Source organism: Rhinoraja longicauda, chromosome 3 (genome assembly GCF_053455715.1).
Source record: "Rhinoraja longicauda isolate Sanriku21f chromosome 3, sRhiLon1.1, whole genome shotgun sequence".
Lineage (NCBI taxonomy): Eukaryota > Metazoa > Chordata > Chondrichthyes > Rajiformes > Arhynchobatidae > Rhinoraja > Rhinoraja longicauda.
Genome location: NC_135955.1, coordinates 85,273,489 through 85,296,935, shown reverse-complemented (window position 1 = coordinate 85,296,935; position 23,447 = coordinate 85,273,489). Strand labels below are relative to the sequence as shown.

General features: G+C 41.5%; 1 protein-coding gene across 7 annotated transcripts in view; it reads left to right on the top strand.

The window, feature by feature from the left end:
- LOC144592139 (single-stranded DNA-binding protein 2) overlaps positions 1-23,447 on the top strand; it is a 285,013-nt gene that overhangs the window by 49,065 nt on the left and 212,501 nt on the right. For 4 of the 7 annotated variants that reach the window (XM_078396552.1, XM_078396549.1, XM_078396550.1 and 1 more), the window contains one exon: positions 7,087-7,159. Coding sequence is in view for 3 of the 7 variants with exons in the window: in XM_078396547.1 (XP_078252673.1) it covers positions 7,087-7,159; positions 9,242-9,303 (135 nt within the window). In the remaining 4 variants the exon portion in view is untranslated. Of the gene's footprint in view, positions 1-7,086; positions 7,160-9,241; positions 9,304-23,447 lie in introns of all 7 variants that reach the window. The other 3 variants (XM_078396547.1, XM_078396548.1, XM_078396546.1) reach the window with 1 other exon arrangement.

Sequence of the window (23,447 nt, the reverse complement as noted above, 5' to 3'; positions counted from 1 at the left end):
GTGCTGGTTTAATTCGAAGGTAGACACAAAATGCTGGAGTAACTCAGCGGGACAGGCAGCATCTCTGGAGAGAATGAATGGGTGATCTTTTGGGTCGAAACCCTTCTTCAGACTCTCTGGAGACAAGGAATGGGTGACGTTTCGGGTCGACTGAAGAAGGTTCTCGACCCTAAACGTTACCCATTCCTTCTCTCCAGAGATGCTGCCTGTCCTGCTGAGTTACTCTGGTATTTTGTGACTAGGTCAGCCATGAACACCGATTTTATTTTGAAACACCTTTTATCAATTATTGTATAAAACCTGGAGTTGAGCATGGCCTTGTTTCAACATACACATTATGAGGCTGTTACTCACAAATGAGTGAAAATATTTTGTTCTTACTTGTTTATATCTTACCTTTGGTAGCATTCCTATCTACTCCAAAATGTTAACACCTACAACCATTTTTTTTTTGACAGCCAGGTTTTGTACTACTTAGGCTTGATGATGCCCACTACTCCTGCACACAATGATCACATTGACCTGGGCTAGAAGCATCCAGTAAATTAGCAATGGGATCTGTTTGATGACAGGGATCATGGGCAGGTAGTGGAGAAACCCTGCCTTGCTCCTAATGTACCTCACAATAGCATCTATTGGAAAACAAAGGGCAACATTTTGTCTTCTGTAAAACTTATAAGTGATTTTAAAAGTTTATAAATGTCTCTGAAGTTCACAAAAATGTAAAACTTTTAAAAGTGAAACAGTTAAAAGATTAAATTATTCGTTACAAAATAACAAAACAATACGAATTAATAATACAGATATAAAGCAAAACAAAATAGCCCTTTTATTCACAAAATGCTGGAGTAACTCAGCAGGTCAGGCAGCATCTCGGGACTGAAGAAGGGTCTCGACCCGAAACGTCACCCATTCCTTCTCTCCCGAGATGCTGCATGACCTGCTGAGTTACTCCAGCATTTTGTGAATAAATCGATTTGTACCAGCATCTGCAGTTATTTTCTTATACAAAATAGCCCTTAATGTGTAACAGCGGCACAGTGGTGCAACAATTCTCCAGAGTTGCTGCCTTACAGCGCCAGAGACCTGGGTTCGATCCTGACTATGGGTGCTTGTCTGTAGGGAGTTTGTACATTCTCCCTGTGACCTGCGTGCGTTTTTTCTGGAGAGCTCTAGTCTCCTCCCACACTTCAAAGACAAACAGATTTGTAGGCTAATTGGCTTGGTATAATTGTAAATTATCATATCATCATATATATACAGCCGGAAACAGGCCCTTTCGGCCCACCAAGTCCGTGCCGCCCAGCGATCCCCGTACATTAACACTATCCTACACCCACTAGGGACAATTTTTTACATTTTACCCAGCCAATTAACCTACATACCTGTACGTCTTTGGAGTGTGGGAGGAAACCGAAGATCTCGGAGAAAACCCACGCAGGTCACGGGGAGAACGTACAAACTCCTTACAGTGCAGCACCCGTAGTCAGGATCGAACCTGAGTCTCCGGCGCTGCATTCGCTGTAAAGCAGCAACTCTACCGCTGCGCTACCGTGTTTTGTCCCTTGAATTTGTAGAATAGTGTAGATGTATGGGGATCGCTGGTCGGCACAGACTCAGTGAGTCAAAGGGTCTGTTTCCGCGCTGTATCTCTAAACTAAACAGATTTTCTAAATCTGTATTTTCTAAATCTTATTGAAATCAATGGAGGTTTAGATCCTGCTGGGTCTGGGACAGGATCAGAAACCCCATCGATTCTGTGTGAAGTCCACTATGAACTAGCAAATATACCCGCCTCAAGATATGAGTAAGTCCTGGGCTTCAATAGTAGTGGTTCTGGAATAGCTGAGTAATAATAGTGGTTCTGGTGGCTGCAAGTGGTATTGTGAGTGGGTGGAATCATCGGGAAGTAGGTAAAGCCATTAGCGACTCAATATTAAGACTAATCTTCATTCTTAGTTTATTTTTGTGCATGGTTATTTTAACCGATCACCACTTTTAGTAAATTGTATATTTGTCCCTTTAGCTCCCTCGACCTAATCAGTTTTATTGTCCAAACAGCATGTGGTAATCCTATTCCTCCTACTAAATGTACTATTTCAGACTTGCCTTTACTGAAGTTTGTCGATTAATTTAAATGTCCAATCTGCAAGCCTATTTACGTCTTCATGGAAGTATTATCAAGGATGCCTGCCACCTCTGGACAATCCCATTTCTCTCTTCTACCTTCTGGGAGAATATGCAAGAGTTTGAAAGCATGGATGTCCAGACATAAGAACAGCTTCATCCCCACTGCTTTCAAACTCCTGAACAAATTGCTTCTTTCATAACCTTTCTCTGATGTGTTGCAATGTACTCTTACTCTTATCTTGACCTTATTTGGCTATTCTGTTATTGTATTTAATTTTTTTTGCACTGCTTCAGATGGTAATATAATCTTGCACTATTCTGCTGTTTTGCACATGTCATTGTATTTATTCTTGTATTTATCATTCCTGTACTGATACTGTTTGCTCTGTGAAGTTTATGTGTGGAAGGAATTTCATTGCACCCTGGTGTATATGAAAGCAAACTGATCTGATTTGATCTGATATATTTTGTTTCATTCTTCCTTTATATTAACTTAGCCTTCCAATTTGATGTTGTTTGCAGGTTTTGCACGACACTTCCAATTCCAGAGTGTCCATATAATTTGTGTAAATTGTACAGCTGTGGTCAACACCTGATTGTCTGTGGAGCACCCCATCTCTTTCGGAGGAGCTAGCTGGCTTCATGTTGTTTTATGTTTTGTAGCTAGCTTTTTACTCGTTCTGCTCTCTATCCCATAACTCCATCTGTTCTGATCCTGGTCATAGGTCTTCTGAAGGCCAGTTGTAAATTCAGACATATTACTCTTATTGACACCTTTCTAGAGAAGGTGGAATAAAAGATTTAAAAAAGTTAGTTGAGCTACTTCCTTTTTAAAACTTGTGCAGTCTTATATTTATAGTTTTGATCCATTTGTATTATATATGTTTGAGTCCTGATACGGGGTCTTGATCTGAAACACCAGCCATTCCTCTGCCTCCACAGCTGCTGCCTGACCCACTGTGTTCCTCCAGCAACCAGCCTTTCGCTTTAATCTTGTTTGCTGTATGATAACGAGGCTCAGCAGTTGAGACGACGCAGAACAGTACAGCCAGATCGTCACCTTATTGATTGTTTTAACTATGAAGAGAAATTTAGGCAGTTTAAAATTTTCTGCAGAAGAATAGATTTGGAGGCGATATTTTTCCATATTCTTAATAGTAACATAAAAATCCTCAATGCTTTATGCTATCCTTGAAGACAAGTTATTTTAGTATCTTGGAAGAAACATTATACCAAGCCATCGAATTCTAAAATGTTTTCATTCAGGGTGAGAGTAATGAATGTGTTGTTCAGTCAGGACTAAACTTGAATCCAAATATTCAGTATATCAGTAACCAGTCTTTATTAACTCTGAAATAATGTCTCCATGTTCCAACTAGCTGTGATTTCCGCCCACAACGTTATTGTTTTCAGATCTTTCAATCTTTTTTTTCTGGCTGTCCAAATTGTGCTGACTCAACCACTCACAATCTATCCTGCACTAATTTTGGTTCCGTTATTATTTTTATCCTTGTGCCTTAATTGAACTGGTGGGGACTGCTTTGTATCAATGTTAAATCTTGTGCAAAAACTGTCGGAAAAACTTTACTTTAGACTTACGAGAGTTCGCCCCGACCAGCGATCATCCCCTACAATAACACTATCCTACACGCTAAGGACAATTTTACAATTTTTACCGAAGCCAATTAATTGGGTGGCACGGTGGCGCAGTGGTAGAGTTACTGCTTTACAGTGAATGCAGTGCCGGAGACCCGGGTTCGATCCTAACTACGGGTGCTGTCTGTACGGAGTTTGTATGTTCTTCCCGTGACCTGCGTGGGTTTTCACCGAGATCTTCGGTTTCCTCCCACAGTCCAATGACGCATAGATATGTAGGTTAAATGGCTTGGTAAATGTTTTTTTAAAAACCCTAGTGGGTATAGGATAGTGTTAATCTGCGGTGATCGCTGGTCGGCGTGGGCCAAAAGGGCCTGTTTCCTCGCTGTATCTCTAAACCTACAAACCTGTACATCTTTGGAGTGTGGGAAGGGAACCGGATCTCCTGGGGAAAACCTACGCAGGTCACAGGGAGAACATGTAAACTCAGCACACATAGTCAGATCAAACTCAGGTCTCTGGCGCTGTAAGGCAGCAGCTCCACCGCTATGCCACTGTGCTGTCCTCTATGCCATTGTGCCGCCCTTACTTTCACTGCAGAAAATACATTTGAGCAATCAAATTATGAAACATTAACATTTGAAGATGAATTAAAACCTTCAAATAAAACATTAGAATTTTGTGGAATGTTGCATTCTCGATCCTGACCTTGAGGGTGTCTGTGTGGTGTTTGCATATTGTCTCTGAGACCATGTGGGTTTCCTCTGGGTGCTCCAGTTTCCTCCCACATCCCAAAGATGTGTGGGTTTGGTTAATTCCCCCTGTAAATTGCTTCCAGTGTGTAAGGAGTGGATGAAAAAGTGGGATAACGGAGAACTTGCGTGAATGGGTGATCAGCAGTAGGTGGGCCGAAGGGCCCCTTTCCATGCTGTATCTCTAAACTAAATTGAATGACTGCATCCACAGTTTCAAGAAATGTGACCTCAATGATTTGGAAGTAGGCAGAGCTGGAACTGCTATTGATAACAGCGTTTAAAACTACATTTAGTAAGTGAGCAAAAGGACAATCTGCAAATTTTAAAATTCGATGGCCTATAAACTGACGGTGAGCAAAACATGGTACTTTCAGTGAGCATTCTTTCCTTCAAACAGATAAGCTTAAACTACTGGGTTTCATCAAACAAAATAAGCTCAAGTAAAATTGATAAACTTTGCCCTGAAGTACCTGTGCCTGGTAGAGATATCCAAATAATTCTACTCTACCCGTAACTCTGGAAGTTATTCACTTCAAATAGTCAACAATGATTCAGAAGAGGATACTCTGTGATAAATTCCTTCATTTTGATTGAGGGAGTAATCCGATAAATGTAAAATATGTGATTTGATGTACTGTGACTTTCAGAAATCCTTGGGAGCAGATAAAATGACAGCTTGAAAAGGTGGAGTTCAACAATGTGCACACCCTGTACCACTCGATTGCTCAAACATCTCTTCCAACGAGTTTGTCATGGCTTTGTAGTGGAATTTTATTTTAAGTGACCTGTATTCAAAAGCAAACTGATCAAATTTGCAGGATGTACCAGCTAAAAAGACACCGTGGCATCTGAAGCACGAGCCAAGAATTTGCAAAATGAATTGGCAAGTGGACAAACAATGACAAGCAAATATTAATCTAGACCAGTACAAATGTCTGTATACGCATAAGAATGAAAATAGATGACACACATACTACCAGAACAGAATCACAATTGCTTGGGATGAAACTAAAAGAGACCTATGAATCTTAGCAGATTTAGTGCTAAATGTATCCATCTAGTACAGAGCAGAAATAGATACAAACATTGAACATGAAACTTAATTGTCAAAACAAAACAAAATATTTAGGAAGTTGTCATTAAACAAGTTGTCAGCCACGTGAATTGAATTATTTATTCCATTCTCGTTACCTTGAAGGATTCCTGTGTAGAGTCAGGAATGTGAATTATGACCAAAAGCCCAGGTCTGGAAAATGATCAACTAAGAATACAGGTATCACAAAATGCTGGAGTAACTCAGCAGGTCAGGCAGCATCTTGGAGAGAAGGAATGGGTGATGTTTCGGGTCGAGACCCTTCTTTAGTCTGAAGAAGGGTCTCGACCCGAAATATCACCCATTCCTTCTCTCCAAGATGCTGCTTGACCTGCTGAGTTACTCCAGCATTTTGTGATACCTTCGATTTGTACCAGCATCTGCAGTTATTTTCCTATACAACTAAGAATACAGGAATCACTTGAAACAATGTGGTGCTAGCTTATGGAGAAGTTAGTATCTCTTTGAGTGGTTTTCATAATCATAATTATAATGAAATTAGCCAAGGGCAGAAAATAGATTGCCTGCCTGCTGCCAAACTTGAAATACAGCATTGAATCTTGGTAAAATAATACCCATTGTATGTGAAGGAAGTGTACGCGCATATATATTTATTTGTGTTTTTTCTTTGTATGTTATTCCTGGCACTTGGTTGGATAACCACATTTTGCAACCTTTGTAGTATCAGCCTATAATCAAATAAACATTGTGGAACAGATTTGATTGATCTGCATCTGATATGTCAAATCATGCAATTTATTCTTTATTCTTTTGCTGAGTTGCGAAAATCTATTACTATTAACCATATACTAGAGGTTAGTAACTGAACAGTACGTATTGAATTCATGATGTTAAAGTGTCTTGCTTTCAAAGCGTTATTTATGCATTTCATATTTGTATCTTGGGCACCACGGCCAAATAAAATTGACACGTACCTACTCGGTAACGTTTATTCTGCGATTGAGGCTCAAATAACGACAATCCACCAACAGCAAAATCCACAGCAGTCTATTGAGTTTTCTGAATACAATGAGCATAATTTCATTTTGAAGCATTTTGCTTAATGAGTGTGAGGTTTTCCTTTATTCTAATTATCGTGCCCAGTCCAGATTTTTAAATTTAACTTCTTTCTTATTTTGGTTTATTATAAAAATTAGTAAATGGACACAGATTTAATCAAAGTGAAATCAAAAATACTTTGAAATGTAAGAGTTAATTAAAATAAACGTTCATCTTTGAAAAATATGTTCATTAACTAAAAAAGGTTTCTGCAAGGAGAATGAACATCATGGCAAAGTTTGGCACTCAATATTTACTTGTTAGATATCATTATATTATGTTAAAAAAAAATCCATGTGCCATAAATATTTTGTGGTGCAAATTAATTTATTGCTATGAATTAAACAGCTTAAATTTATCATGTGTGAACTGTGAACAATTTTAACTTGGAATGAGAATTATTTCTTAATATTGTGATAATGATGAAGTAATTTATTTGTGTCTGTCTTGCAGGTTAGCACTGTATGTATATGAATATCTACTCCACGTAGGAGCACAAAAATCAGCACAAACATTTTTATCAGAGGTGAGCCATTGTTCAAAATTTATTTATTTTCAGTTCGCTGTTTTATGGATTTTCAGTTTGTGATCTTTCAGAGTCTGTCCTTGTGATAAACGGAATAAAATATTAATTTAATAGTACCTTTACCTTTTGTACATCTTAGACAATATACTATACTTATTTGTAATTGTAATTGATTTTAAATGCTCACGTTAAAGTAATCAACTGAGCTTTATTGAAATATCCCGTGGTTACCACTTCACTCGACTTTCATCCGAAGTCAATTCAGATATGTCTGATAGCGAAACACTATTTACTCTATTATATGTGTAAAAGGAAATATGAAATCTAGTTAAAGCACAGAAAAATAGGTGCAGGAGAAGACCATTCGGCCATTCGAGCCAGCACTGCCATTCATCTAAGATCAGTACCCCGTTCCTGCTTTTTCCCATATCCCTTGATTCCTTTTGCCCTAAGACCTAAATCTAACTCTCTCTTGAAAACATCCAGTAAATTGGCTTCCACTGCCTTCTGTGGCAGAGAATTCCACAGATTCACAACTCTCTGGGTGAAAACGTTTTTTCTCATCTCAGTCCTAAATGGCCTATCTCTAATTCTTAAACTGTGACCCTTAGTTCTGGACTCCCCCAACATCAGGAACATTTTTCCTGCATCTAGCTTGTCCAATCCTTTAAGAACGTTTAATGTTTCTATAAGATCCCCTCTCATCCTTCTAAATTCCAGTGAATATAAGCCCAGTCGACCCACTCTTTCGTCATATGTCAGTCCGGCCATCCCGGGAATTAACCTGGTAAACCTACGTTGGACTCCCTCAATAGTAATAATGTCCTTCCTCAAATTAGGAGACCAAAATTGCACACAATACTCCAGGTGCGGTCTCACCAGGGCTCTGTACAACTGCAGTAGGATCTTGCTCCTAAACTCAAATCCTCTCACAATGAAGGACAACATGCAATTAGTTTTTTTCACTGCCTGCTGGTCCTGCATACTTACTTTCAGTGACTGATGTACAAGCACACCCAGGTCTCATTGCACCTTCCCTTTTCCTAATCTGCATTCCTGTTCTTGCCACCAAAGTGGATAACTTCACATTTATCCACATTATACTGCATCTGCAATGCATCTACCCACTCACACAACCTATCCAAGTCACCCTGCAGCCGCATAGCATCCTCATCGCAGCTCACACCGTCATCCGCATACTTGGAGATGTTGCATTTAATTCCTTTGTCTAAATCGTTAATATATATTGTAAATAACTGGGGTTCCAGCACCAAGCCTTGCGGCACCCCACTAGTTACTGCTTGCCTTTCTGAAAATGATCCGTTAATTCCTACTCTTTGCTTCCTGTCTGCCAACCAGTTCTCTATTCATGTCAATACCTTACCCCCAATACCTTGTGCTCTAATTTTGCACGCTAATCTCTTGTGTGGGACCTTGTCAAATGCTTTTAGAAAGTCCAGATACACCACATCCACTGACTCTCCTGTATCCTATCTACTTGTTACATCCTCCAAAAATTCCAGAAGATTAGTCAAGCATGATTTCCCCTTCATAAATTTATGCTGACTTTGACCAATCCTGCCACTGCTTTCCAAATGTGCTGCTATTACATCTTTAATAATCGACTCACTACCGATGTAAGGCTAACTGGTCTATAATTCCCTGTTTTCTCTCTCCCTCTTTTCTTAAAAAGTGGAGTTACATTAGCTACCCTAAAAAAGTGGAGTTACATTAGGTCCCGTTAAAAAGTGGAGTTACATTTGCTACCCTTAAAAAGTGTAGTTGCATTAGCTACCCTTTAAAAAGTGGAGTTGCGTTAGCTATTTATTTACAAAGATAATTTTGAAATAATATCGGAGATGGGTGTTCAAAATCCAACGTACTCTAATGTTTACTGATTACATTGTCTATTCTAATGAAGAATATCGGAATTTCCATCAAAACTAAATTCATATCAATATTGAAAATTTGTAATCAGTCCATGATGTTTAAGATAGCATAGAATGGCTGAGTGCACTGTCTTTTTTAAATTCTTTCTGAATATATGTAGATGCAATAGTGTTATCTTAATTTATTTTTTAGATACGATGGGAGAAAAACATAACATTAGGAGAACCACCAGGTTTCTTACATTCGTGGTGGTGGTAAGTTAGTTTAATAACAATTAATGAGATCTAACAAGCATTCTTTTAAGAAAGGAAGCAACTAGGTATTATTGAATGCCATTAAAATACTTTGTGATTTGTTATTTGAACTTGTATCCTAAATGTTAAACTATTAGTTTACTTTTGTGGTTCAGATATGTGATGTAAATGTAAGATTCTACTTGGTTGATTAAAAAAATTACTTGACCTATGCATTATCAACCTGCTTGTACATGCTGGCTAAACACTCTTTTAGATAACGGTGGCGTCCATCAGATTTTACATGCACAATGACAACATAGTCTCCAATAGAGAGTTCTTCTGTCTTATAATTTGCAAATTATTGCAGAAAAACATAATTCACTTGATTATTTCATATATGTTTTATTTTTATTAAGATTTTTCACATTTTGTCCTGTTTTTTATTAAAAAAATCAAAACCACATTTTAACCTTGACCACGGCAGTGAAAAGTCCGAATTGAGTCATGACATTTCATGGATAAGAGGAAAAGTTAAAACACATTTGACATTTTGCTTTAAATTAATCAAGCTTAATTTTTGTGGTAATCTGGTGAAAAGCAGATTTTTTCATCTTTCGGACTGGAATAGCAACTCCACATTTTTGATGGAATGAAAGACTTCTGTGTTTGGAAATCAAAGATTTCAAATTAAATATATGAGGACAATTGTTGCTGCTGCTGGTTTGGGGTATGTTAGTCACAATTGGCAAATAGAATAGATCACAAGAACGACCAGGGTTAAAATCATAAATATACTGGTGGAAATTGGGTGACCTTGAAACGTTGGGAATAATGTGAAATGAAATATAAGGAATTTAGCTCAGGACTTGCACTTAGGATTGTCTGCTGCATTTTGGAGATGGCCAAAACTTAATGATTTTGACATAGAGTCATGTGGCTTGCCCAACTTGGCCATGCGACCAAGATGCCCCATCTACACCAGTCCCACCTGCCTACATTTGGCCCATATCCCTCTAAACCTTTCCTATCCATGTATTTGATCAAAGGTCTTTTAAATGTTTTTATAGTACCTGCCTCAAGTACCTCCTCCGGGTTCCTATTCAATGTTTCCCCTCTCACCTTAAACCTATGTCCTCTGGTTCTTGATTGCCTTATTTTGGGTGTAAGACTCTGTGCATTCACTCTATCTATTCCCCTCATTAATGTATACACCTCTATAAGATCACTCCTCATTCTCCTGCGCTCCAATGAATATAGTGCTAGCCTGAAGGTGGACACAAAATACAGGAGTAACTTAGTGGATCAGGCAACATCTCTGGAGAAAAAAAATAGATAGTTTCCCTCTCCCCTGACTCTCAGTCTGAAGAAGGGTCTCGACCCAAAACCTCACCTATTCCTTTTTTTCCAGTGATTCTGCCTGACCCGCTGAGTTACTCCAGCATTTTGTGTATATCTTCGGTGTAAACCAGCATCTGCAGTTCTTTCCTACACATAATGCTAACCTGCCCAGCTTCTCCCTATATCTCAGCCCCTCAAGTTCTGGCAATATCCTCGTAAATCTTCTCTGCACTCTTTCAAGCTTAACAACATCCTTCCTATGGCATGGTGACTAAAACTGAACAGTACTCCCAATGTGGCCTCACCAACGTCTTGTACAACTGTAACATAATATCCCATCAACTCAACATCCTGACTGATGATGCCCAATTTACCGAAAGCCATCTTGAGCACCGTATCTATCTATGATGCTACTTTCAATGAGCTAAGTACCTGCAATCCTGGATCCCTCTGCTTTACAACACTCCTCGGAGCCCTGTCATTCATTGTGTCAGTCCTGCCCTGGTTTGATTTCCCAAAATCCAACACCTCGCACTTATATGCATTAAACTCCATGAACCATTCCTCAGCCCCCTTGCCCAACTAATCAAGATCCTGCTGTAATTTTTGATAACCATCTTTTGTTTAATGTACTTAAAATCTCTTTGGATTTTTCTTAATATTATCGAATCAAGATCTTGCTGCTTGTAGGAATCGGTTCCTCATTTTCTGAGGTGCATTTATCATAGCGTAATCATTAATAAATATTCCACACTTTCTGACATTATGACGGAAGGGACGAAATTAATGAGGCAGATATAGATGTTTCCTCTTAGAACATTAACTTGAGGAACTCCTGCAGCAATGTCTTGGGGTTGAGATAATTGTTCAATCAAGTACTACCATTTTCTATTGTGTTACTCCTGTCTTGAGCAGTTTTGGTTGGTTTTATGTTTGGATAAATATTGATTTGAAATTGAAGGCATTCACTGTTGTGCCATCTCAGAAATTCTGCTCCCTCATCCATATTTGGATGAAAGCAATGATATCTACAGAGTGTGTTGCAGGCAAGTTTCAGATTGAGTATTGGTAGTAGGTTATTTGACATCGAGTGGGGTTTGATTGTACTGTCAACACCTCTTGTCAGATTGTTGATGATTGAGAGTAATTGTCCAGATTTAGTTTGTCCTACTTTTTATGGACAGGACATAACAGGGAGACTTTCCACATTGTCAGATAGATGTCGGATCGATGCTTTTGTTATAACTCATCTGGAACAACTTTGCTGGAGACATGACTGTTTTGCAAGTCTTCAGCATTACACATAGGCTGTTGCTCGTTACACTGGATTTGTTATTTCCAGTGCTTATAGCAATTTCTTTATATCAGATGTGATATTTATAGACCAAATACTTTTGTAATGGCATGAACCACAGATTATCCACGTGGCACTTCTCTTTTAAGATCGTTGCAAGTCCTTCAGCCTTACCTTTGGCTCTTGTGTTGTGATTGGCTATGACTAAGGTTGGGGATCTTCTTGGAACCATCTCCTCCTCCTTTCAATATTTTATTGTGCACATTATTCCTGACCAGAGGTGTTGGGAATGCAGAGCTTTAATTTGTTGGCCGTGGAATCGCATAACCCTTTTCAATGTTGCTTTTGGTGTTTTTCCAGCGTGTAATGTTAAATTGCCAGTTTGGGACCTTGTTTTTAGTTGCTTGTTTCTCCTCGTGCAGGCTCTTCTACACCTATCATTGAACCAGCACTAGTTCTCAGATTTGATAGCAATGATAGGGTGAGAAATATGCTGGGCTGTGAAATTACAGATAGATAAGGAAAACAATTTTATTACTTTTAATGGCCGACGGTGCCTATGATTGCCAAGTTTTAGGCTGCCACATACGATCTATCTAATTAAGTTCTTTGACAATGCTACGCCATACCGAAATCTTTTGTGCAAGGACAATACTTTTTCTCGACAATGGGTGTATGGAATGGAAGCCTCCCACATGTCAGTACTCGTACTACCTTCAGAGATTCCCTTGATTGCAGTTGCCTGTACCTGATAAATGCCTCATTTTTCTTGACAAATGTAACGGGTACATTGGTGAGGATGAACTTAAGAAAGTACAGCAATTGCGTTGAAATGCTCAACGCCCGCTGTCGGCTTCGACTAGATGTTGTTTCTCTAAGCACTTGGTCAGCTGTGATGTTCAACCCCCAGAGTATATTTTCATCTGGTGCTGCCCACAGTGCTTCTTTCAAGTGCCTGAAACATGGGAGAGAGCAGAAGATAAAGATGAGGTTTTCTAGTCCATGAATGACTTTACTCATAACTATCGATGATACAAATATCTTTACTAAGGACCCCACCATTTCTTCCCTAGCTCTCCACAAAGTCATACATTGATCCAATCCCAGGGATCTATCTACATTCATCCCTTTTTAAGACCTCCAGCATCTCCCCTTCTGTAAAGTGGACTCCCTTCAATATATCACTGTTAACCTCCACGAGTTTCCTAGCATCCATGTTTTTCTCCATGGTTAGTACGGGTGAGAAATATTCATTTAACACTTCGCCCATCTCCCTTTCCCTTAATTTACTTGAAGAATCTTTTGGAATTATCTTTCACTTCGTCTGCCAAAAGCATCTCATGTTCCCTTTTGCCCTCCTAATTTCCATCTTGGTGTACTCTTATATCCCCAATACTTCTCAACGGACTTCCTTGATTGTAGTTGTCTATACCTGACATATGCCTCATTTTTCTTTACGTGAGCCTCAATATCTCATGTCACCCTGGTTTCCTGACTTGTGCCAGGAACTTCACGTGCCCTTCTCTCTAACAGGATTGTTCTGCCTCTGAACTCTTGCTCCCTCATGTTTAAAAGTCTCCCATATGTCTGTCGTCCATTTACTCCCCCATTCATCTTTTGAAAGTTCCTGTTTAAAACCTTTAAAATTTACCTTGTCCCAATTTAGGACTTTAACTTTTAGACTAGTCCAATCCTTTTCTGTAACAATTTAAAAATTATTAGAATTATGGTCCTTGTCCCAATGTGCTCTCCCACTCACACTTGTCACCTGCCATGTTTTATTTCGCAAAGGTGGTTGAGTTCTGCCTCTTCTTGAGCAGGACCACCTGCACATTGATTGAGTAAAATTTCCTGAGCACAAGGAACCAACTCCACTCATCTAAGCCCTGAGCACTTGCAGTACCGATCAATATTTGGATAATTAAAGTCCCACACTGTTACAACCCTATTATTCTTGCAGCTATCTGTGATTACCCTGCATATTTCCTACTCCAATTTCCGCTGACCATGGGGGGGGGGGGGCTGGATTTCAATCCCATCACTGGATGACCCCCCCAGGAATATCTTCTCTAAGTCACGTTATCCTCTCAAAGTGCTGCCTATCCTCTCTAGGTATAATTGTAATTATTGTAGCAGTTGAGAAGAGGTAATCTACATATTACTAAAACTCTCATCTTGTTTGTTTGTCTGTTGTCCCCTTGTAAGTACCCGAAATACAGCCAAAACGGTACACGGTAGCGCAACAATTTTAGGCCCACCTTACTCACCATTGGCCTGCGGTTCAAATGGTTGTTATATTTTAAGTTATTCACTTTTTAAAGCTTTAAAAATCACTTTTTAAACTTTAATAAATCCCTTTTCCACTTGCCCTGCCTGTCAGCCGCACCTGTGCAGTAATACCTCCGTGTTCGATGTCACAATGGGAATCCAAAGGGTCTGCGCATGCGCAGTTGGGGCCCGTTGATCTAATACTTGAGATTGCTGCCGGATCTGCGCATGCGCTCAAAGCGCGCTGGTTGTCCGCCGGGGCTTCTTCCCCGGGGCCGAAGTCAGTGCCTTCTCCCTATCCACTCTCGCCCATCCATGGCCCTGGGAGATGCTCCCTGCCCGGCAATGGGTCCATGCCGTCGCCAGTGTTCCCTGCCGCAGATTGCAGCCGAGCTGCAGAAGACGCTTCGACACCACGAAGGAGAGGCTCACAGGAGAAACGGGGCTGAGGTCAGTGCCTTTTCCCTGTCCCCACTTGCTCGCAGACGGCCAAGGGGGCATTGCCCGCCCACCAGCGGCTCCACGGTTGGGCCGAGGGGGGAGGGAGGGGTGGGGGAGGGGGGTAGAGAGGGGAGGGGAGGAGGGGAAGGAGGGGGAATGGTGGGTAGGGGGGTTAGGAGGGAGAGGGGAGGGGAAGGGATGGGGAGGGGGCCAGGGGGAGGGGAGGGAGGGGGAGGGATGGTGATGGGGGAGTGGGTGGGGGGGGAGGGGATGGAGGGGTGAGGGGGAGGGGTGAAGGTGAGGAGGGGGTGCTGCACCAATGCAGGAGAGGTTTGGACCCAGCGGGTCCACTTGGTCTAGTATATTACTAAAACTCTCTGTTTATGCAATATATAGTTTGGGGTTTGACAAAGCCAAAACGGTACACGATAGCGCAACAATTTTAGGCCCACCTTACTCACCATTCCCCTGTGGATGGAATAAACCCACTTTTGTTACTTTTTAAAATCAATTTACTGTATAAACTTTAATAAATGCACTCCCCCCCCCCCCTTGAGTGGCTCCCTCTCCCCCCTCACATGCCCTCAGGGGAGACTCTGAGCAGGAGGAAGATGGTGGTCGTCCCCCTCGCCTCATCGTTCCCCTCTGTCTCCTCCAGCGCCCGCTTCAACCGACGGCGTCATCTACGACTCCAACCACAATGGCGGCCGCTCACCTTCTTCTCCTCCTCTTCCCGCGTCTCCTCCAGCGCCTGCTTCAATCGATGGCGTCGTCGACGACTCCAAAAACAGTGGCGGCCGCTCTCCTCCTCCGCCTCCTGCTCCGCCGTCTTGTGCGCGCCTCCTGCAGCCACGGTGACCGCCGGGAGGTGTAGTCCCCGCTCCCATCTGGCCCCAGCGCCCCGGACTATCATTGGACTACAACCCCCACACACAGACACACAGACTCACAGACACACCCACACACACACCCCTCCAGAGTAATAATAATAATAATAATATAATAATGTAAGAATATAAAATGTTATATTGTATATCTATTAATATATATTAATCTCTTGCAGGGGAGGGGGATATGGGGGGTCTGACTGATTCTGGGGGATCAGAAGGGTGCTAGACCAATGCAGGAGAGTTTGGAACTGATTGGGATTGTGGTTGAAAAGCAAGGGTTATTTAAGTATAAACTTAGGATCTTGCTGTGCATTGCAGGGGAAGGCGCTGTGTGTGGGGGGGGGGGGGGGGTCTGACTGATTCTGGGGGACGGGGAGGGTGCTAGACCAATCTAGGAGGGGTTTGGAGCCGATTGGGGTTGTGGTTCAAATGCAAGGGCTATTTGAGTAAAATCTGAATGGGATCTGGCTGTGCATTGCAGGGTAGGGGGATGTGCGGGATCTGACTGATTCTGGGGACCCTCCATTTTCCTCTCCCCCCCCATTTTCCTCTCCCCCCCCCCCCCCCTCGCTCGCCCCCCGGTCTTGGGGGAGACTCCCCTGCCGTCACACCCTCGGATATACACTGGGATCTTGCTGTGTGCTTTTGGAATGGGGGAGGGGAGGGTGCTAGACCAATGCAGGAGAGGTTTGGACCCAACGGGTCCACGATTCATCTAGTAGAGTATAAAAGCTAGGCAGGTCTGCTAAACTATTATTAAATACTGGTGGTCTGACCTCATCTGGAGTGTTACGATCATTGCTGATCTCCACATCATTATGTGAAGGCTTCAGAGAGGTTCCCAAAAAGATTTATGAGAATGGTTCTTGGATACAGGGCTGTGGTTACAAGAATAGATTAGAGAGGTATGGACTGCTTTTTCGGAGATTTGATAGAAATATATAAAATGCCGAGGAATCTGGACAAGATTAATAGTGGCAAACTGTTCCCATTGGTGGAGGAGTTAAAGACTGGAAATCGTAGTATAAAGCAAAGGAGAAGAGAATGATTAGTGACAGGAGAAAACCATTTTTTATGTGGTGTGTGATTGCCTGCAGATATGGTGGATAAAGTGGCTTTCAAGAGAGAATTTACAAGACTATGGAAAGGGGACGTTGATGGAATTAGAAAGTTGCTCTTGCACAGTGCTTTAGTGGACGTAATGGGCCAACTGGCCTCTTGTGTTCAATGCCATGTTGAGCTAACAAAGAAGGGATATTGAGGGATAACCAGGGAGCAGGTAGGGCTGCTCAAGGATAAAAGAGGGAATTTGTGCTTGGTCTGAATGTAGGTGAGGTACTAAATGAGTACTTTGCATCTGTTTTCACCAAGAAGAAGGACATTAGAAGAATAGTATGGAGATTAGGATGGCAAGAAGGAAAGGAGAAAATTCAAGGAATTATGGACCCGTGAACCTGCTCTCAGTGGTAGGGAAACTATTGGATAGGATTCTTTGCAATAGGATTTACCCCCATTTTGAAGAGAATGGGTTAATTAGGGTCAGTCAGCATGGCGTTATATACAGCAGGTTATGTTTTACTAACTTGATCAAGTTTTTTGAGGAGATGACGGTGAACAATGATGGTAGGGCGGTGGATGTTATCTACATAGATTTTAGGAAGGCATTTGATAAAATCCTCCATAGTAAGCCGATCCAGAAGATTAAGGTGCAAGGGATTAATAGTGACTTGGTCGAATGGATTCGGAACTGGCTTACTGAGAAAAGACAGAGGGTTGTGGTGGACGGACAATATTAAGGCTGGAGGTCAACGGCCAGTGGATCTGTGTTTGTGATATATATAAATGATTTGGATGTAAATGTAGAGTAGTTGGTTAATAACTTTGCAGATGACTCCAAGATTGCTGGGATTGCAGACTGTGAGGAAGGCTGTCAGAGTACACAGCAGGATTTTGATCAGCTATAGAAATGAGCGGAGAAATGGCAGATGGAGTTCAATCTGAGCAAGTGTGAGGTTTTGCACTTTGGGAGGTCAAATACAGTTAAAAATACAGTTGCTGTTGAGAAATATTGCTTAAACAAAATATTTGTGTTTAGCTCTGACTTTGTTGTTAGCCTTGGGACTGAGTAACACCAAAGCTTATAAATGCTCTATGCATGTGTTTAATTTCAAATCGCACAAACAAAGCTATTTAGCATATTCTAGATTGATAAGCAACCATTGGTAAATTGGCTGACATGCACATTTCTGCGGTGAATTCACCTTGTCATATCTGACATTTGGTCATCGTTAGATATGCATTTAATTATATCTTTCGGGTTGCTATTTCTTCATTTACTTACAGAAATTGTCTGTTGAAGATGCGACCTTTGACTTGCACACAACCCGAAACAAAGAGCAAATCTTGCAGCAAGCCTGCAAGAATTTGTGAATTAGCCATCAATATTCTGCTCTGACTCGTTTTTTTAATTTCTCCATTTTTGTGTACAAGAACCACTAAAAGTGGTTGTAATTTTATGTTTTGTTCAGTTTTGTATACTTTATTATTGTCACGTGTACAAGATACTATGATCACTGAGCCAGGCCTGCCATTGGGATGGGCATACTGGATTCCTTTTGCCGCGCAAGGTTCGTTGGGATTCAATGGAGGAACCAAAGTTTACGATTGTGATCATAGTGTTCTTTAATAATGTGCTTGGTTGTGTGCAAATAGCAATGAATGACATGAATGACATGTGTAGAATGATATTGTGTAGGAAGGAATTGCAGATGCTGGTTTAAACCGAAGATAGACACAAAGCTGGAGTAACTCAACGGGTCAGACAGCATCCCTGGAGAAAAGGAATAGGTAACGTTTCGGGTCGGTCTAGACCAGAAACGTCACCTATTCATTTTCTCCAGAGATGCTGTCTAACTCTGAGTCACTCCAGCTTTTTGTGTCTATCTGCAGGCTGAAATTTTCCGTTATTTGGCATTATCAAATTGTATATTTTAGAATGCGTGTAATTACACATTGTTAATCATAACGATGAAAACAAGGCCGCCAAACCTTGTATTAACTTAAAAGAGAATTAGTAAAACATCTCAAAAAACATTACACTTTGTTCATCTCAAATTTCTGAAATAATAACCATAAGAATAAAATTCCATGCTCTGCAGCTTGCATCATACAAATTGAAATTCATTTTCAAGCTGTCCAAAAATTGCAAGAACGGCAGAAAGAATTCCTTGGCAAGTATTTGTGGTTTTGAAAGGCATATGCGTCCTGATGTAATTGAAAAGGGAAACTAACTGGTCACTAGCATCTGTAGGAATGAACTGCTGATGCTGGTTTAAAGCAAATGTAGACACAAAATGCTGGAGTAAGTCAGCGGGACAGGCAGCATCTCTGGGTGACGTTTCGGGTCGAGACCCTTCTGCGGACTGATGTCAGGTGAGTGAGCGGTACAGAGATAAAATGTAGTCGGAGACAGTAAGACTGGTGGGAGAACTGGGAAAGGGGAGGGGATGGCGAGAGGGAAGCCAAGGGCTACTTGAAGTTAGAGAAGTCAATGTCCATACCGCTGGGGTGCAAGCGACCCAAGCGAAATATGAGGTGCTGTTCCGCCAATTTGCGCTGTGCCTCACTCTGACAATGGAGGAGGCCCAGGTCAGATTGGGAATGGGAGGGGGAGTTACAGTGCTGAGCAACCGGGAGATCAGGTAGGTTTTGTTACAAGCATCTGTTGTATTCATTAATATTTTAGTCTTTTATCTAATAATAGTAAATAAATATAGTTTTATTAGTCTTGTTTTGAAAAATCATCTTGGCTGAATTTAATATTCTGTTAATTGAAAAAGGTAACATTAAAAGTGCCTGTGCACAGTTAATTTAGTCAATTAATGACTGAAAATAGAATACTTAGCCTTATGGGTCAGTCTTTTCCCTGAAGAAGGAATATAAAAAAATGGTTTAAGCTTTGGAACTGTAGGTGACAAAATTAAGATTAAAAATTGATATGAAAGAAACAGCACCCTTAAGTCTCCGTTTTAAAATCAACTTACTTATCTCTCTTAAGCAGGGTTATTTAGTTAATCCGACTACATTTTATCTCTGTTTGCTTTGTTGTTACCTTCTCCCAGCTAACAATGATCTATTCTACATTTTCACACCTTACTCTTCCTTATCTATGTACCTCCCTCTCCCCGACATCAGTATGAAGAAGGGTCTCGACCCGAAAAGTCACCCATTCCTTCTCTCCAGAGATGCTGCCTGTCCTGCTGAGTTATTTCAGCTTTTTGTGTCTATCCTGGAATATATTAATTGCTTCTAACAACTTTAGATTCAAACTTTAAAACAAAGTCTGGCTTCTAACCAATTTAAAGGCATTTAACAGAGACCACAGTTCGATTAGGTTTAAGATAGTTATGAATAGGGACAGAGAGGGTCCACATGTTAAAATGCTCAACAGGGGTAAGGCCAACTTTGAGGGTATGAGAGAAGGTCTCGCTCAAGTTGGCTGGAGCAGGTTATTTGAGGGGAAAGGAACATCAGCCAAGTGGGATGTTTTTAAAAGTGTGCTGACAAAAGCTCAGGATATGTACGTCCCTGCTAGAATGAAGGGCAAAGCAGGCAAATGTAAGGAAGCTTGGCTGAAGAGGGAAATTGAGGCATTGGTCAAAAACAAGAAGGAAGCATTGGAACAGGTATAGGCAGCTGGGATGAAGTGCATCTCTGGAGGAGTTTCGGGAACTAAGGAGTAAACTGAAAAAGATCAGAAGGGCAAAAAGGGGCCTAGAGATAGCTCTGGCGGGTAACATCAAGGACAATCCCAAAAGATTTTATAAATACATATTGGGGACAAGGTTAACTAGAGAGAGAGTGGGACCTCTCAGGAATCAAAGCGGTCACCTCTGTGTGGAGCCACAGGAGATGGGCAAGGCCCTCAATGAGTTTTTCGCCTCTGTATTTACCAAAGAGAAAGACAGAAGGATGGAGGAACTTAGGGCAATGGAAGTGTCCTGAGAGCAGTCAGTGTTACCATCGAAGAAGTAGTGAAGATACTATCGTGTATGAAGGTAGACAAATCTCCAGGGCCTGATCAGATATATCTGAGGACATTGCGGGAAACTAGAGAGGAAATTGCGGGAGCCCCGGTTGAAATTTATGGGTCGTCCTTAAACACAGGAGAGGTGCCAGAATCTGGAGGGTGGCAAATGTTGTGCCTCTTTTCAAGAAGGGCTGCAGAGAAAATGCTGGGAACAACAGGCCGGTGAGTTTAACATCTGTAGTTGGAAAATTACGAGAGAGTCTTCTGAGGGATAGGTTATACAGGCATTTGGATGGGCAAGGGCTGATTAGGGATAGTCAGCATGGTTTTGTACATTGGAGGTTGTGTCTCACAAATCTGAGCCTTTTGAAGATGTGATCAAAAAGATCGATGAGGGCAGAGCTGTAGATGTAGTGTACATGGATTTCAGTAAGGCATTTGACAAGGTTCTACATGGTAGGCTGCTCTGGAAGGTTAGATTGCATGGGATCCAAGGAGAAATAGCTGAATGGATAGCAAATTGGCTCCATGGAAGGAAGCAGAGGGTGATGGTGGAAGGTTGCTTCTCGGACTGGAGGCCTGTGACTAGTGGTGTGCCTCAGGATTTGGTGCTGGGCCCATTACTGTTTATTATCTAAATCAATGAATTGGATGAGAACATACGGGGCAAGATTAGCAAGTTTGCTGATGATACAAAAGTGAGTGGTTTTGCAGATAGTGAAGATGGTTGTGAAAGATTGCAGCAGGATCTTGGTTGATGGAATTTGATGGAATTTAATACAGAGAAGTGTGAAGTGTTGCATTTTGGGACATCTAACAAGGGCAGGACCTACACAGTGAATGGTAGGCCTCTGGGGAGTGTTGTAGAGCAGAGGGATCTAGGAGTGCAGGTTCCTTGAAGGTCGAGTCGCAGGTAGATAAGGTGGTCAAAAAGGCTTTTGGCACAAAGGGTGTTGGGTGTATGAAACAGGCTGCCAGAGGAGGTAGTTGAGGCTGGGACTATCCCATCTTTTAAGTAACAGACAGTTACATGGATCGGACAGGTTTGGAGGGATATGGACCAAGCGCAGGCAGGTGGGATTAGTGCAGCTGGGACGTTGTTGGCCGGTGTGCGCAAGTTGGGCCGAAGGGCGTGTTTCCAAATTGTATCACTCTATGACTCTAAAAGTGTCTATCTTCGGTTTAAACCAGCATCTGCAGTTCCTTCCTACACATGTTCAAGTTAACTTGCATTTTGCTGTGTTATTTTAGATGACATTGTTGTTGTTGTTCGTCCTTCGGGTTCGAAGATGACCATGAGTTCACTTTCAATCTTATTATTTCGACCGCTGATTGGGATCCCCGCCAGCCGCGGTACTCTGCCTTGCGCTTGGGATCCCCGCCAGCCGCGGTACTCTGCCCCGCCAGCCGCGGTACATGACTTGCGCTTGACTTGGATTTAAGTGAGGGGGAGTTGCGCAGATAGTCGGCCTCACTCCCTCGTCCTGGCCTATCCAGATTACATACTGGAGTGCTGTTATGGTTATCCAGCTGAGTCTTACTGTTGTACTTGTAATTGGATACTGGGCACCAATATCTCGACCCGAAACGTCACCCATTCCTTCTCTCCTGAGATGCGGCACGGTAGCGCAGCGGTAGAGTTGCTGCTTTACAGCGAATGCAGCGCCGGAGACTCAGGTTCGATCCTGACTACGGGTGCTGCACTGTAAGGAGTTTGTACGTTCTCCCCGTGACCTGCGTGGGTTTTCTCCGAGATCTTCGGTTTCCTCCCACATTCAAAAGACGTACAGGTATGTAGGTTAATTGGCTGGGTAAATGTAAAAATTGTCCCTAGTGGGTGTAGGATAGTGTTAATGTACGGGGATCGCTGGGTGGCACGGACTTGGTGGGCCGAAAAGGCCTGTTTCCGGCTGTATATATATGATATGATATGATATGATATGCTGCATAACCCGCTGAGTTACTCCAGCATTGTGTGTCTACCTTTGTTTTTTACCAGCATCTGCAGTTTTTTTCCTACACTTATTACAACTTGAACTTTTTAACAGGAAGTCTTGCTGGAGCAATTTAATTAAGCAAAATGTCAAGGAAACAAAACATATTGGAATGGATAACAAGGGAGATGGAGTGTTTTTATTTAGGTAAATCGTAGTGAAATTGTCAAACTTGCTGGTGAAGTAGTCAAATTTGCATGGTAAAATGGCATATTATGGTTATTGAAGACGGAAGCTTCAATTTCTATTTCGGTGTATGTGATGGTGGAATTATGGCAAGTTGGAATACTTGCATATGTTAAGCAAGAGTTAGCATGCTCGGAATATTGTGGACAGAACTGTCGTTGCTGCAGTGTGATTGTCTTTTTGACCATTTACGAGAGGAAACTTATTCAGATGAGAGGCAACAAAGTATTGCCTGGAGGGATAATAAAGATAGAAAATGCTGCAAACACTCGGCAGATTAGGCAGAATCAATGCAAAGAGGAAAGGAGGTAACATTACAGGTTGAAGACCCTTCATCCAATTTTTAACTGCTCAGAGGTTTAGCTTGACAGTGGCAAAGAGTATGCCAGAACTGGAGAAGCAGAGACACCCAGAGAGGTTAGAATTAGGAAGAAGTGAGGCCTTGGTTAGATTTGAAAATGACAATGAAATTTTATTTGCATTACTCAGAGTCATTATAGGTTATCAAGTACGGGGCTGATAGATTATTAGGGTTTTACATGAGATAGGAAATGACAACAGAGAATGTTAATGTCTTAAATGTACAGTGTAGAGAATGCAAGATGGGAGGTCTTAATTCATTTTAATTATTCATTATACAGATTACAAAGACATGAATGAATGCAGGTTTCACCAGCTGATGGGCTGAGGCAGTTGTAGCCGGGTGACGTTAAGAAGGTTGA